At 34.7% G+C, this 14092-nt stretch overlaps 2 protein-coding genes across 2 annotated transcripts; one reads left to right on the plus strand and one right to left on the minus strand.

Annotated features, from left to right (window-relative positions):
* Positions 1-2951: 2951 nt before the first annotated feature.
* Positions 2952-3668, plus strand: LOC121237052. Its single transcript, XM_041133605.1, has 2 exons — positions 2952-3146; positions 3229-3668. Exons 1-2 carry the CDS (start codon positions 2979-2981, stop codon positions 3493-3495), a joined length of 435 nt encoding a protein of 144 aa, XP_040989539.1. The 5' UTR covers positions 2952-2978; the 3' UTR covers positions 3496-3668.
* Positions 3669-5506: 1838 nt separating this feature from the next.
* On the minus strand, positions 5507-6573 carry LOC121236649 (protein FAR1-RELATED SEQUENCE 5-like). The gene has a single exon (XM_041133085.1). The coding sequence runs from the start codon at positions 6571-6573 to the stop codon at positions 5845-5847; it is 729 nt and encodes a 242-aa protein (XP_040989019.1). The 3' UTR covers positions 5507-5844.
* Positions 6574-14092: the final 7519 nt, after the last annotated feature.

A 14092-nucleotide genomic window follows, 5' to 3' on the forward strand; every position in this document is an offset into this window, starting at 1 on the left:
AGATTAGTCATCAAATTCTCTATAATAATAAAATATTATTATTTTTATTATTTATATTTATTTTATTTTATTTTCATAATCTTCAATAACCTCCAACAAATCATATTTATTTTTATTTTTATAATCTAACAACCTATAATATAATAATCTCATATGTATATAGATGATAAAATCTCATATGAATAAAAATATTATATCTATAATATAATAATTTTAAAAAATACTTTTAGACTTGCTATAGTTTTTTTTATATTTAAAAAAAAATAGATTTATTGTAACTTATAGTTTGAATAAAAATAATTTAATTAATTTAATATAGAGTAAATATGAATAATATTTATTAAATTTAAAAATAAAAATATATTTGACTAATTTAATATGAATGCTCTTACACGTTTATTATTCCCTTCTTTATTGTATGATAAAAATCATGGTACCACGTGTTAAGTTAGAATTCAAGTTGGCCTTTTCCTCTTCTTAGTCCAAATTCCAAATTTCATGCTTCTCTCCTGTTTCTGGGAAAATTCATTTTTAGACAAAATGAATTTGAAATCGAATCTATCGGTTTTATTATTTCAGGGGTCGATTCTGCACCGACTATTTCTCTAAGTCGATATTTCTAATTTTATCAATTTCGATCTAGTTCAATTTAATTTTCCGATTTTAATATAATATATTATAGTATAATAATATAGTATTAGTATAACTATTAATATAAAAGGCTATAGTAATATAAGATTTTAAAATTTAATATTATATTAATTAATAATTTATCATATAATTATATATTATATATAAAAGTTATATACAATATAAAAAAAATTATAATATATACGTTAAATAATCTGATTTGATCCGATTTAAAAAAAAAATTAGAACTGGATGGATTTTAATCGATTTGGAAAACTCTGGAGGCAAGCACTTATGCGCACTGATGCGCACCGAAGCGCTGACATGTCACTAGTTTTAATGAACAGCTCGAAACGAACCGTTTGGAAAGGCATCTAATTACACGGCTGACTTCGTTTGAGCGGGACTATGAATTAAATCAAAATATGAATTCAAAATGCACAGTTTTGAACCAAGTGAAGGAGACGAGACTTGGTTCTTCTCTGGTTTTGCCCCAGCGAAGTGAAGGAGACGAGCCCCTCGTTTGCCCCGATGCACACTTCTCTTCAAGTCGTCGAAACCTTCCCTTTCTCTTACCTAATCTCTTCTCTAGTTTAACCCTAAATTTTGGTCCCATTTCTCTTGCCTAATCTGTTCTCTTCAAGCCGTCGAGCAATCTCTTCTCTTCAAGCCATCGAGCGCCTCTTCCCTGCGAATACAGCTGCGGCCACCGGTTCTCTCTCTCTCTCTCTTGATTAATTTTGTGATGTGTATATATGTTGATTTTGTGATTTTTTGAAGTTAGATTTCGAATTTAGGTATTGAATTTAGGTTTGAAACATGGCCATTCGCATCCTGTCTGTCAATGTGGTTTAGATGAGATTAAATTAAGAGATATTTGTCATGGTAAGAAGCTTGTGGGCATATGAAGAACTGCAGAATCATCTGTTTTTGCTCTATTACCCACTTTACATGTGAGCCTTCAGTATTTGCATCGGACATGAACTGCTAACTTTTGAATGGGCTGTGAAATAAACATTTAATGAGCTTGGCCTTAATCTTCCAAATTGTGTTGAACTGATCTTCCAATTTAGTGTGGAATTTTGAATGGGATTGCAAAATACACAATAGAAGTCATGGCAGAGGTAATCAAGAATTTTAGAACTAAAATTCGAAAATCATGGACATTTAGTCCATTAAACCAATGACCCCTGCACATAAGAACACAATAGAAGTCATAAGATTTATTTATGCTTGTTTTTGTCTTAGAGTGTCATACAGTGTTTTGCTGATAGTCAATGAATTTGAACTGATTATATGTTGGATTGGTGGCGAAATTAGAGAAATCATGACATATTTATCATAAAAAATGTGACTTGGAGACAAGCGGATGAGTTTAAAACCTATACAATGGAGACAATCATGACATTTTTGGAAATTGTTTCTTATGAGAAGTGATACTATTATTGGAATTTTTTTTTCCCCACAATTTTCTTCTAATGAGGCTGAATATATTGAAAATCAGCATTCTGGGTTACTTTGGCAAGTAATTCAAGTCAAGAAGAGAGGTTGAAGTTTAGTAGAACTTCAACATTTCAACATTCTGGGTTGCTTAAGTGTGCATACTGTCACACATATATTGTTAGTAGAACTTCACATAACATGCGTGTAGAGCTGCTGAGCCTTTGACATATCTCCATATGCATGCCATTTCCATTAACTATTGTGTGTAGAAATCAAAGATTCTAAAGTACTACTTAAGTTTTCTCAGTTCAATTTCTACAAACAACTTGAAACTTCAAATATCTTTTGATTCTCTAATGCATATGTGTTTATAGCTAGTGATGTTCAGCTTTTGTATCCCTACTCTGTTTTTCTAGTTGCTTGTTTAGTTTTGGGTTTTGTTGGTAATGAATAAGGAGGAGGAAAAGAACAATAAGAGTGTAAATTTGCTGTGAATCGCTCATCTGAGATTCTCATATGATGTAGCCTAATTTGTTGGTGCTTCTTCTAGCTTTTGAAGTCGATATGTGCTTCAAAAGGGCACCCAGCTCATGGTATTGAGCACCATGCTTGGAGATTGGAATCTACATTCTACAAGCATGTTAAATCTTCTTCTCCGACCCGTTTCATTTTATTGTTTATGTCGACCAACTAGTCCTGACAATTTCATTGTTTCAGTTGAAAGGGTCAGCTGGTTCACCAACTAGTCCTGACAATCTTCTTCTAGCTGGTTTTATTGCAAAGTTACGATAATTTGCAAAGTGATTGTAATATAGAACTGAGCTAATATTTAAAGTTTTGCTAAGTTTTTGTAATTTGTAAAGTTTTGATAATATGCGAAGTAATATTCAAAGTTTGTTGGGAACATGTTTGTGGAAGCCCGCTTCTTCATTAGGATGTCATCGTCAGCTTCTTCATGGACTTCGGCGAACAACCCAATGTGCACCTGTGGGAAGCCCGCAAAACTTAGAACATCGAATACGCTAAGAAATCTAGGCCGATCATTTTTTGGGTGTCCAAATTACAATACAGAGGTAATTTTTTTTTTTTGAACTTTGACGTGCATGTTAGTTTCTACGAAAGTTTAATATTTTACGTTTGTTTCTTTATAATCAGGGATTACTACACTGCAACTATTTCAAATGGGCAAATCGCAGTGAAGAAAGAGAAAAAGATCTTATGAAGATAGAACTTGAGTTGTTAAGGAATGAGGAAGAGCTTCGAAGAAGAGATGAAGAGATTGTGAAGTATAAGTTGGGAATCCACAACGACCAACTTGATATTCAAAGGCAACAAGCAGAGATCCGGCGTGAACGCACACTACTTAAAATCCCATGGATTATTTTTATATTAATTTCATTGTATTGCATCTGTAAACAATGAAACCATATTACTCGAGAGAAATTTGTATATACTTTTGTGGCTTTTGTTGTGTATAACTTTAAGCAACTAGTTGAGAAATTTAGTTGTAAATGATGCATGTGCATCAATAGTATTGTATATAATTTCAATGTATGAAGCTTGAAATGTGATTTTTATGAGACAATTTATTATTTATACCTTGGTCATGAGTGTCATAAATTGATTATTCTAACATGAAAAATAATGATCCAGGCATTATTTTTCCTCATGAAAGTACTTTAAACAGTTAAACAGATCATGACAAATTCTTGGAAAAAAGAAACCATCCACAGATTACATGAAAAATTCTACAAAACAGTAACATAACTTCAAGTCTCTGATTTCACTTTAACAAAATATAACTTCATTGGTGTCCCTGATTTCACTCAACAAAATATAATTTCATTATATACAAGATTCTATTGCATATACCAATAGCATACTCCCTACTTCACAAGTATGACTCAACACTTACAACTCAAAATCCCAACCTCCCATCATTATACCAACCGAGTCATAACATAAACAAGTCCCAACACATAATTAGAAAGAGATGAAAGTATTTCAACATCTTCATCCTTGCACATGTCCATGATCTTCAGTCCCATCTAGAGCTTCATATGTGTCATCCCCAAGTTGGGTTTCACCAAAGTCCAACACTTCGGTAATGTTTTGAAGAGGCTAAAAATAGATATAAAAGTGTATGGGTTAGAATCATATTGTGAACTTCAAAACAATAAAAAAAAGTTAGAATAAAAAAGTAAGACAATAGAATCATGAACTACCTCAAAGACAACACTCTCTTGTGTCCCAACATTTGTTTGCCCAAATAAATTTCTGCACGTGTCATCCCTGTCGATATCTCTTCCATGTGGCTACAGATCAATAAAAAACCAAATGAAGTCTAACAAACAAATATTGAAGAGATAAAAATATCAAATATTCATAATGGAATACTGAGTTCACCTGTTTACATTTTTTCTTTTGAGTAGCCTTCTTGGTTGTGGGTTTGACTCTCTCAATCATTGATTTTTTCCTGAGGCATGGCGGTCTCCCTTTATCTCTAATTACAAGGGGACTCAGGACTTTCTTTGAATTCCCAGCTGTAGGTGCATCGACAATTGTATCTGCAACATGTTCCAAGGGTCGTTGGGGCGACTTCTTCGTGCGATAGACGATGTTCATTGCATGTAACTTGTCTATCATATCATTAGCATGCTCATCACATGACGCTGCATTTGTGGCAACGTCATAGCATACCTTTAATATATTTTTTTTATAAGTTCAGAAGAAAAAAAAAATGTCAAAATCCCACCACGTAACAAATCACAACCAACAAAATCAACGTGAATGTCCCAAAGTGAAAAGAAGAAAATGACATACCTTCAATATACGTGAATACCTGCTCACTTCTGGCCTTGCATCAACTGAGTCATAAGTACTTCGTATAAAAGTGTATGTTCTTTTAATGTCCTTCCTCCATCGATCTAATATATACTTTTCTGGCACATTTTTCACTTTGTTAACTCTCATAATGGCTAATGCATGTCTACACAATATCCCTCTCATTTCGAACAGTGCACATGAACACTTCACATCAACTTCAGCCTCATTAAAATACACCGTTTGGGTCACCTCCTTGATGAAATCATCAACACAAACCTCATCTTCTACATGGTATGTTGCAATTACATCATCCTTCCGGTGTAGAGTTGGAAGAACACCAACCATTCCTATTACTTCTTTTTGAACTTCTCTAAATTTAGAGTTGGTGTATGTGACTTGAAATATCTTCTCAAGTGTAGAAATAGAGACTGCAGGAATTGTGACGTTGAATGAGTGAAAATCCGCCGCATTTTCATTTTCAATCTTCTTCCTCAATGTATTATCGAATTGATCAACAAACTCTTTTAACTTTATCCTTGCATGAACATACCCGTCAAAGAATGCATTCATGCTCTCACTTCGTTGGGTTGCACTCATTCCAGCCCAAAAAACTTCTTTCAAAAATACCGGTGCCCAATAGGTACGCTCAGCATATAAATTCTACAACCAAGCATTCTCCTGCAAGTTGTATGTTGTAATCATCACTTCCCAACATTTCTCAAACTCCTCTATTGTTTGAGAGTCATACACACACTTAAGCAACTGACTTTTCAACCCATCTTTGTATGCACCATGTGAACCCAGTTTTTCAGGTACTTTCTTCAGTATGTGCCATAAGCAAAATCGGTGTCGGGTATTCGGAAAGACAAGCGCAATTGCATTTTTCATGGCTCTATCTTGATCTGTGATAATAGCCTTTGGAGCTTCACCATCCATACAGTTCAATCAACTCTGAAACAACCATGTGAACGTTTCTGTATCCTCATTAGAAATCAATCCTGCCCCCAAAAGGATTGACTGTCCATGGTGGTTTACACCAACAAATGGTGCAAACGGCATCCCATACCTATTTGTCAAATAGGTAGTGTCAAACGTGACAACTTCACCAAAATATTTGTATGATGCCCTACTCCGTGCATCTGCCCAGAAGATATTTTTCAACCTCCCATTATCATCCATATCTAGTAGTGAAAAGAATCCATTATTCTTGTATTGCATCCTAGCAAAATATTCATGAAGGGCTCCAGCACCACCTTTCCCAAGTCGAAGGTGGCGTGCCTTGTCAATGTAGTTACGACAGTCTTTTTCATTGAATGGCAAGTTCTCAAACCCACCTGCTTCTTGCACAAGAGTGGCGAAACTCTTGTTCATTCGGATACCAGCTTGATCATTTGTATCTAGCATTCTCTTAACAAACAAACTCACTTCTCTATTGCAGCGGAAGAACCTCGATTTTTGTGGACTTAGGCCGTGATTGTGGGTATTGTGAACAGTCAACAACTTCAACACCCCTTCAAAAAACGTAGCGTTTATCCTTGCATTACAGCCTGTCTTTGATGTCGGACGTGGTCGAGCGGCATTTGTGGTCCGATTCCGTGCCTTCCCACCACGAGCACAACTCAATGTGATATATCTGAGCCTCCCATCCTCAAACATATGACTCATTTGTGTCATTATCCCAAAACCGCATTGTTTTCCATAGCTTTTATAGTAAGAAATTAACTCTTCTTCAGAGTTAAACACCATCCCAATTTCGGCTCCTCAATGATATCGACCCCCCCTCAGTATGCACTGTAAATTCTGTCTCGGTCTCATTGTCATCTTTGGATTCAGAGGGCGTAGACAAAGTTTCAACCTCCCTCGAGTCAGGTGTTGGCTCTTGAATTTCTTCTACATGGCTTGAGCTTGCAGTGTTTAAACCAATCGGAGAGGAGGTTGATGACTGAAATCCCAAAAAAAGATTGCATTCAGTTGACAACAATATTTTGGATTAATTTAAGCATTTTGAAAAATACACACGCTACTTAAAAATTTAACTCATCACCTGACAAGTCCATAGAGTTGGGTTGGCACAAGGACGAGGTAAGAATGGTGGGAACCAAGCATGTGGCATTGGTGTATGACCCTCATACATATAGCTTGAGAAATCCGGATAAAAAGACATTGGTATCACCTAACATGTAGATCAATAATGACAATTAATCAAAGATATAGTAATAAATATAGACATTAATATAAAACAAGTTATATATACATTAATTCAATCACCTATTGCGCGCGATCGACCGATCGATCCTTACAAAACATGATATATAGGTAATAATTAATTATAATCAAATAAAATTAAAAATCTATTTCATTAGCTAAGATTCTCTTAAAGATTGTTCATATATATTATAAGCAGTACAAGCAGTACCTACCACTACTACTTTCATATATATATATACACGTACTAGTTTAACCAATTATATAAATATATATATATATATATATATATATATAATATAAGGCATCTAATTATATACACGTACTAGTTCAACCAATAGATTACTGCAGTACTATATACACACGTACTAGTTCAACCAATTATATAAATATATATATATATATATATATATATATATATATAAAATATAAGGCAATTACAAGCAGTACCTACACCACTACTACTTTCTTGTCTCAAAAAGAAAGCATCTAATGTTATTTTTCCAATCAATTCATATATATATATATATATATATATATATATATATATATATATATATATATATATATAACAATTCAAACTAAAATGGTCTAAAGATAGATAAAAATCAAAATTAAATCTATTGGCTGGCATGCTCAAAATTTTTTAAATTCATAATACCTGATTTGCAGGATTGATAGATGTATCTATGCAATGAGGTATTGAAAAATATGTATAAAATGGTCTTGATATCATCTGATTTGATGGATTTGTTGATGGATTTGTGGTAGGAGGTGTGATAGGAGATGCGTGCTCTTTCCCTTTCTTTATCAGAATACTTTGCTTGAAGAGGAGCCACTATAGACTTAATAATTTTGTTGATAAGTGCTTCAATGTCCTGCACAAGAATAAGAGTGTAAACTGGAAATTAATCCAATACAATCACTAAATAGACAAGACAAAACTTTTAACATACTTTGGATTCCAAATCCAAGCAATGCAAAAAAAAACTTCAAATATTTAAAACTTCTTAAAAATCTCAAACTAAGTTCATAACAAGTTGATATTCTAAATTCTAGAAATGCTAAACATAGATAGAACTTTAAACAACTAATTTTTCAATGACAGCTCTACTTCCCCTTTCCCACCAGTCATGTGATGTTTTTATGTTCTTCAATCGTTTTAACCCTTCAACCAAGATATATTGTACAAAACGTTGCCATAATATGATTTCCAACTCAATTATGAGATCCATAATGAAATGAAAGTTCATTGGTAAGGAGGTATTGAGGAATCAAGACTCTTATAGAAGTGATTTTCCCAATAGCCTATAGCACAATTAAAAGGCATATCAAAGTGAGATTATGGGCAATAATAAGCATTATTCTCTCATTCAAGGAAATCATTTACCTAATTTAAGCTTGATGTAATCTTCCCTCTAAAAGAAACATTGGCAGTGAGTAGCCCATAGCTGGGAAACAAAACAGGATAATAGCAGAAGCATGAGGCATGGCAGAGAAAATATGAAACATTATTCAAAGAAGCAAAAGGCATGACATCCATAAGCATGCGGGCATAACAAGTGCGCATCACATAGAAAAATATGAATTCACCAGCCCATCTAACACATACTAGTTCATTCCACGGTGGGCGACTCTTTTAGAGGAAAAGCTCATCTCTTTTTCACTCATCATGGCTTATATTTAACCCATTTTTACGAGGGTTTTAACACTGAATCATGCCTTTTTTTTTTTGTACATTCAGATAGCTCACATTTTTCCCTCTAAAAAATTTTAGTTGCAAAAATATAATAAATAAATGTGTACACTTACTTCAGATCAATCTCACCATCGCGTGCAGCTGAAGAGATTTGGGGAAGGTTTTGTTGAGAAAGAGATTTGGAGAGACAGAGGGGAGCGACTGTACGAAGTGGGAAGGGAGGGAAGTGAGCTGGGAACTGGGAAGGAAGATGCGGGCTGGGAGGGAACAGAGACACGGGCTGGGAGGGAAACAGAGGGAGATGAGACTGGTTTTCATTTTCTTTTTATTTTTTAAATTTACTTAAATGCCCCTCCATCTGCCATGTCATCTCTCGGTGCACAAGTGGTACGCAGAATGGCTTGTACCTAGCAGAATTGTTTTAAAAAGTAAAAAATAATATAGGACCGAACGGTATCCAGTCTGATCCAGTTTACCGATTGACTGAATTTTTTTTACTCTCCTAATCATGACGTCGTTAGTTTCACTATATATAAGTTGAGAAGTCGAGAGAGAGAGAGCGCACAGGTTTCAATATTCAGAAACGTCACTACTGGCCATTGCCATGATCATTGGCTATGGGATTAATTTAAAGCTAGGCAGCTTGTTGTCAACTACTTCAGCTCCTTATGCTCATTTTGCAACAAGTTTTAAAATTAGGCATTGTAGCATAACAAGAAGGGAGAGTAAAGAAGGTCGTGGTGCATGCATGCTAGGAGTCAATCTAATTGTCTAAGCTTGACATATGATAATTAAAGAGATTTACTCGTTTGCATTTAAAACTCACCTTAACTTATCTCATTTCATCATTATAATTTTTTTTTAAATTCTCACATAAAATATAATAAACAATTTAACTTTTTTAAATTCTAAAACAATTTTTTTCAAATTTCTACACAAAATATAATAAATAATTTAACTTTTATTTTACTATTCACAAACTATCTCAACTCATCTCTAAATCCAAACCACTAGATCTTCTGCTCATGTATAACTCAAAAGATCACAAGCAAAAAGAATTACATTATATCTAACTGATCAACATCTGATCTTTGATGTCAAATGAAATATATATATATATATATATATATATATATATATGAAGTGGATCTTGTGATAATTATTAAGCATTTCATACTGTTTAAAATTTTTTATATAAATAGCAATAAATAATATAAAGACCTATTTGACAGGACTTCTTCCTATACCTATGAATTTCATTAAACTCAGAAATGATACATTGGAATAATCTTTTGGCTCTACTAATATCAAGTGGGTGTCGATTATCAAACTATAAGGAAATATAAGACCCCAATCCATTTGAAATCTTTTTCCACCTCAAATAGCCTCATTATAATGAACTCAAAAGTGATCGAAGCCATAATTTGGGCAGGCTTCCAACTCTCAAAAGAAATAAAAGGAGAACTTAAAAAAGTATTATATGCTACGCAATTAAATGTGTAATGTCCTGAGGTTGGCCAACAAAAGGCATTAGCAATATTGGTAGGGGTGGGCAAAATTTCTAACCTCTATTCAAGTTCGAACGAGGCTCCGACTCTGACTCTAATGGAGTCAAGTTTGCGGAATTCGGAGTCGGGGCCCATGCCGGCTCCGAATTCTGACTTTTTTTAAAAAAAAAAAAATACATATGATCAAAATAATGTCGTTCCATTTCAAGAGGAACGATGTCGTTTCGCTTGAAGTGGAACGATGTTGTTTCGTGAAGGAAGGGAGTCCAAAACATAGGATGCCCTTCTTCTCCCCTCACTTTCGCACAACAGACTGCTCCTTAGTCCTCACTTTCACACAACTCAGTTGAGCTCCAAATGCCGTTTGCCGTCACCTAAGGCCACCGTCTGTGACTCTATCGTCACTGGAGTAATTGTAAGAATGATTTCAAACTTCCTCCAATAGATTTATTGTTCCTCTATGTAATTATAAAATGTGAAATGTGATTTGTAACTTCCTTTTTAAAATGTGTATGATTTGTTGTTCATTTCAACTTATTTATTGTTTTCATTTCAATGATTTCAGTTTCTAGGCTGTTAAATTTAAAAATTGAGGGATTTAGGTTTTGTAAAAATCATATTTTTTGTTCCAGATGACGTTCGCTTGAGTGGCGCTTGAGTATGGCTCGAGCGAACATCACACAGATTGTTTGCTTAAGCCTTCGCTCGAGTGTGGCTCTAACGATATCACATAGATTGTTGGCTCGAGCGAATATTACACAAATATGTGAGCTCGAGCCTTCGCTTGAGTGTGGCTTCAACGGACACTCATTTTTTGTGTTTTATTTATTTTTAAAACTACAAACACGACTAGACACATATGTTTTTTCTTTTTCAATGTGTTTTCAATTCGTAGATAATTATCATAATATTTAAAATGACGGTTGTTAGTTTATTGTTTCAGATTATTTGCTCAAATTATGGATGATACACCATTTTATTCTCACCACGATTCTCCACAAGAGGATGACGCACAGCCATTGGCGTCACCAACTAGTACTTCAGGCCGTAGACCCCCATTTAGAGCAGCTACCTCCTATGCAAGTAGACGAGTCCCAATAGATTTAAAAGACTTTGATATGCTTAATGAGGAGGATGAGTTTATGAATGTTAAGGCCAACCCACCAGCACGACCTAGGTCTTGGACATGGGAACATTTCACCAAAGTTCATGGTGATCGTAAGAACCCGTAAGCTTGATGTCACTATTGTGTGCAACGATGTTGTTGTCATTTAAAGAAGCAAATCATGTCAGTATTAATAGCATGACAATATTAATAGCACATCTTACGGGCTGCCAGCGGTATAAGATACACAAAGGACTAGTAGCAACTGATCAAACAAATCTGCATTATGAGACTTTTACGGCCACTGATAGGAAACTGATTAAGAAGCTATCAATCCCTCAATATAGTGAGAATATGTTTATGGATGTTCTTGTGGAGATGATCATCACTAATGAGATGCTTTTTACCAGGGTTGACAATGTAGGCTTCTGCAAATTGTGCACACTTTAGAGCCACGATTTTCTATGCCTTCACGGTATACTGTGATGCATAACTGTTTGAAGAGGCATGCCAAGGAGAAGGTAGCGATGGAGGAAATGTTTGTTGTCATTGGCCAGTGAGTGTCATTTATGACTGATACATGGACCTCCATACATAATGTGGGCTACATGTGCATCACATCCCACTTTATTGATAGTGAGTGGATGCTGCAGAAGAAGATTATTGGTTTCAAAGAAATTGTTGATCACAAGAGTTTATCCATTGGCAAGGAGATGGATAACTGTATAAAGGATTGAGGGATTAGAAAAGTACTTTATATCACAGTTAACAATGTCAGTACGAATGACATTGCCATTGATTGGTTCAAGTAGAATATGACGGTAAATGAGGAATCATTTGTGATAACCAGTTTATTATCATCAACCTTATAGTTTTTAAGGAGTTCAAGGAGGTTTATGAATCTATTATTAAAGTCCGAAACCTAGTGAGATATATGAGGGCTTCCCCCTAATGGCTCCGCTAGTTTAAGGCAATAATCGAACAACTTGAGATTCCATTTTCCAGTACATTGCAACATGACGTTCCGACTCGATAGAACTCTACATACATGATGTTGAATGTAGCGTAGAAGTACCAAATAATGTTTGAGCGGATGGAGGTCGAAGATGGGGGCATGATGTATGCTTTGCTGGAGTCAGTTGGGAGGAGAAGGGACTTCGGTGCGCCGGACACAGTTGATTGGGCCAATGTAAGGTCTTTTGTTTAATTTTTGAAATTATTTTATGACATAACTATGCAGATATTTGGGACAAAATATCCTATTATAAACTTATACTTCGAGGAGCTCTTGGGGCTTTATGACCACTTGTAAGTGAGTTGTGTTGATAGTGTGGGCTTGTTAAATGCAATGGCTATGAGGATAAAATTAAAATATAATAAATATTGAGGGGATGTGGAGAAAATAAATAAATTATTATTTGTGGCTGCGATGCTTGATTCCCAATATAAGTTGACGATTGTAGAAGATTGGATTATGAACGTCCTCGGTGATAAAGACGTTAAAAAGTTTATTAAATTGCTTAAATGTGATATTGATGATTTATATAGCTATTACAACAACAGTGGCCAATCTTTAATAGAAGGTGGTTGCTCCTCTCACCCGACAGGCTCGATATCTTCTTGGGATGACACACATGCACAATGTTCAAATTTATTGTACCTACAACGATATCATCAAAATTGTGCATTGAGGAATATTATGCAATGTAGGTCTGTAGTTGAGCATTACTTTATGGAAGATGTCGAGGCATCTAGTGATACACTCCAGATATTAGCTTAGTGGAAGGTGAATTCTGGCAAGTTTCCAATCCTTTCCCGAATAGTCAGGGATGTACTAACCATTCATATCACTACGGTTGCCTCTGAGTTGGCATTTAACACCGGAGGTCATGTCTTATATGCTTATCGGAGTTCATTCTCTCCGACTACTGTTGAGACCCTCGTTTACACACAGAACTGGTTAAGTTCAATGCCCATTGGAGTAGATACCATTGATGCGATAGCTATAGGCTTGAATCGGGTAACTTTATGATTTTAAATAATTTAATTATTTAATTTATAATTTATATGATTTTGTAGACCTAGCTGTGAACCTCAGACTAATTGTAGATGACTGTGAGTTTGAGACCGACGCATCGTGGGGTGATTACCATCATGCAAAACTCGTCAGAGTTAGAGGTGGAGGTGAGTTCATAACATCACTTGGCGGATGGTTTAAAAGTCTATAGTTAAATGACTAAAGAAAAGATAGTGCATCTGATCAATAAAAGTTAAAATTTCATGTAGGAAAATTGAAAATCACTATCGAGTCATCGAGTTAAATGCATGAACTGTCCAAGACTGATGCGGGGCATTATGGTTATTCTATATTTGAATGAGATTTATGATATTATTCAATATTTTGATGCTTATTGCGATTTGTAGTTTGATTTAGTTATTGTATTTAAATTTTAACTTTTTAACTTTTTTTTTTTTACAATTTTTATAATTCTTTAATTATTTTTTTATATTATTAAACAGGAATTGATATTAGATCGATCGAAACCCATTTTCTCATTAAGACAACTGGGCATTTCGGCTCTATCTAAGTCGGAGCCCACCCCTATTTTAATTCAATTTATATTGGGCTTGACCTTCAACAAAACTTTTCAACTAGGCAGAAGTTTGGCTGGGCTC

Source organism: Juglans microcarpa x Juglans regia, chromosome 6S (genome assembly GCF_004785595.1).
Source record: "Juglans microcarpa x Juglans regia isolate MS1-56 chromosome 6S, Jm3101_v1.0, whole genome shotgun sequence".
In the NCBI taxonomy this organism is placed as follows: Eukaryota; Viridiplantae; Streptophyta; class Magnoliopsida; order Fagales; family Juglandaceae; genus Juglans; species Juglans microcarpa x Juglans regia.

Excerpts from the sequence above, each read along its gene's own strand:
- LOC121237052 (XM_041133605.1), top strand. The coding sequence starts at position 2,979 with ATGTTTGTGGAAGCCCGCTTCTTCATTAGGATGTCATCGTCAGCTTCT. Across the intron at positions 3,147-3,228 it reads GTCCAAATTACAATACAGAG|GGATTACTACACTGCAACTA; the intron begins GTAATTTTTTTT and ends CTTTATAATCAG.
- LOC121236649 (XM_041133085.1), bottom strand. The coding sequence starts at position 6,573 with ATGACACAAATGAGTCATATGTTTGAGGATGGGAGGCTCAGATATATC.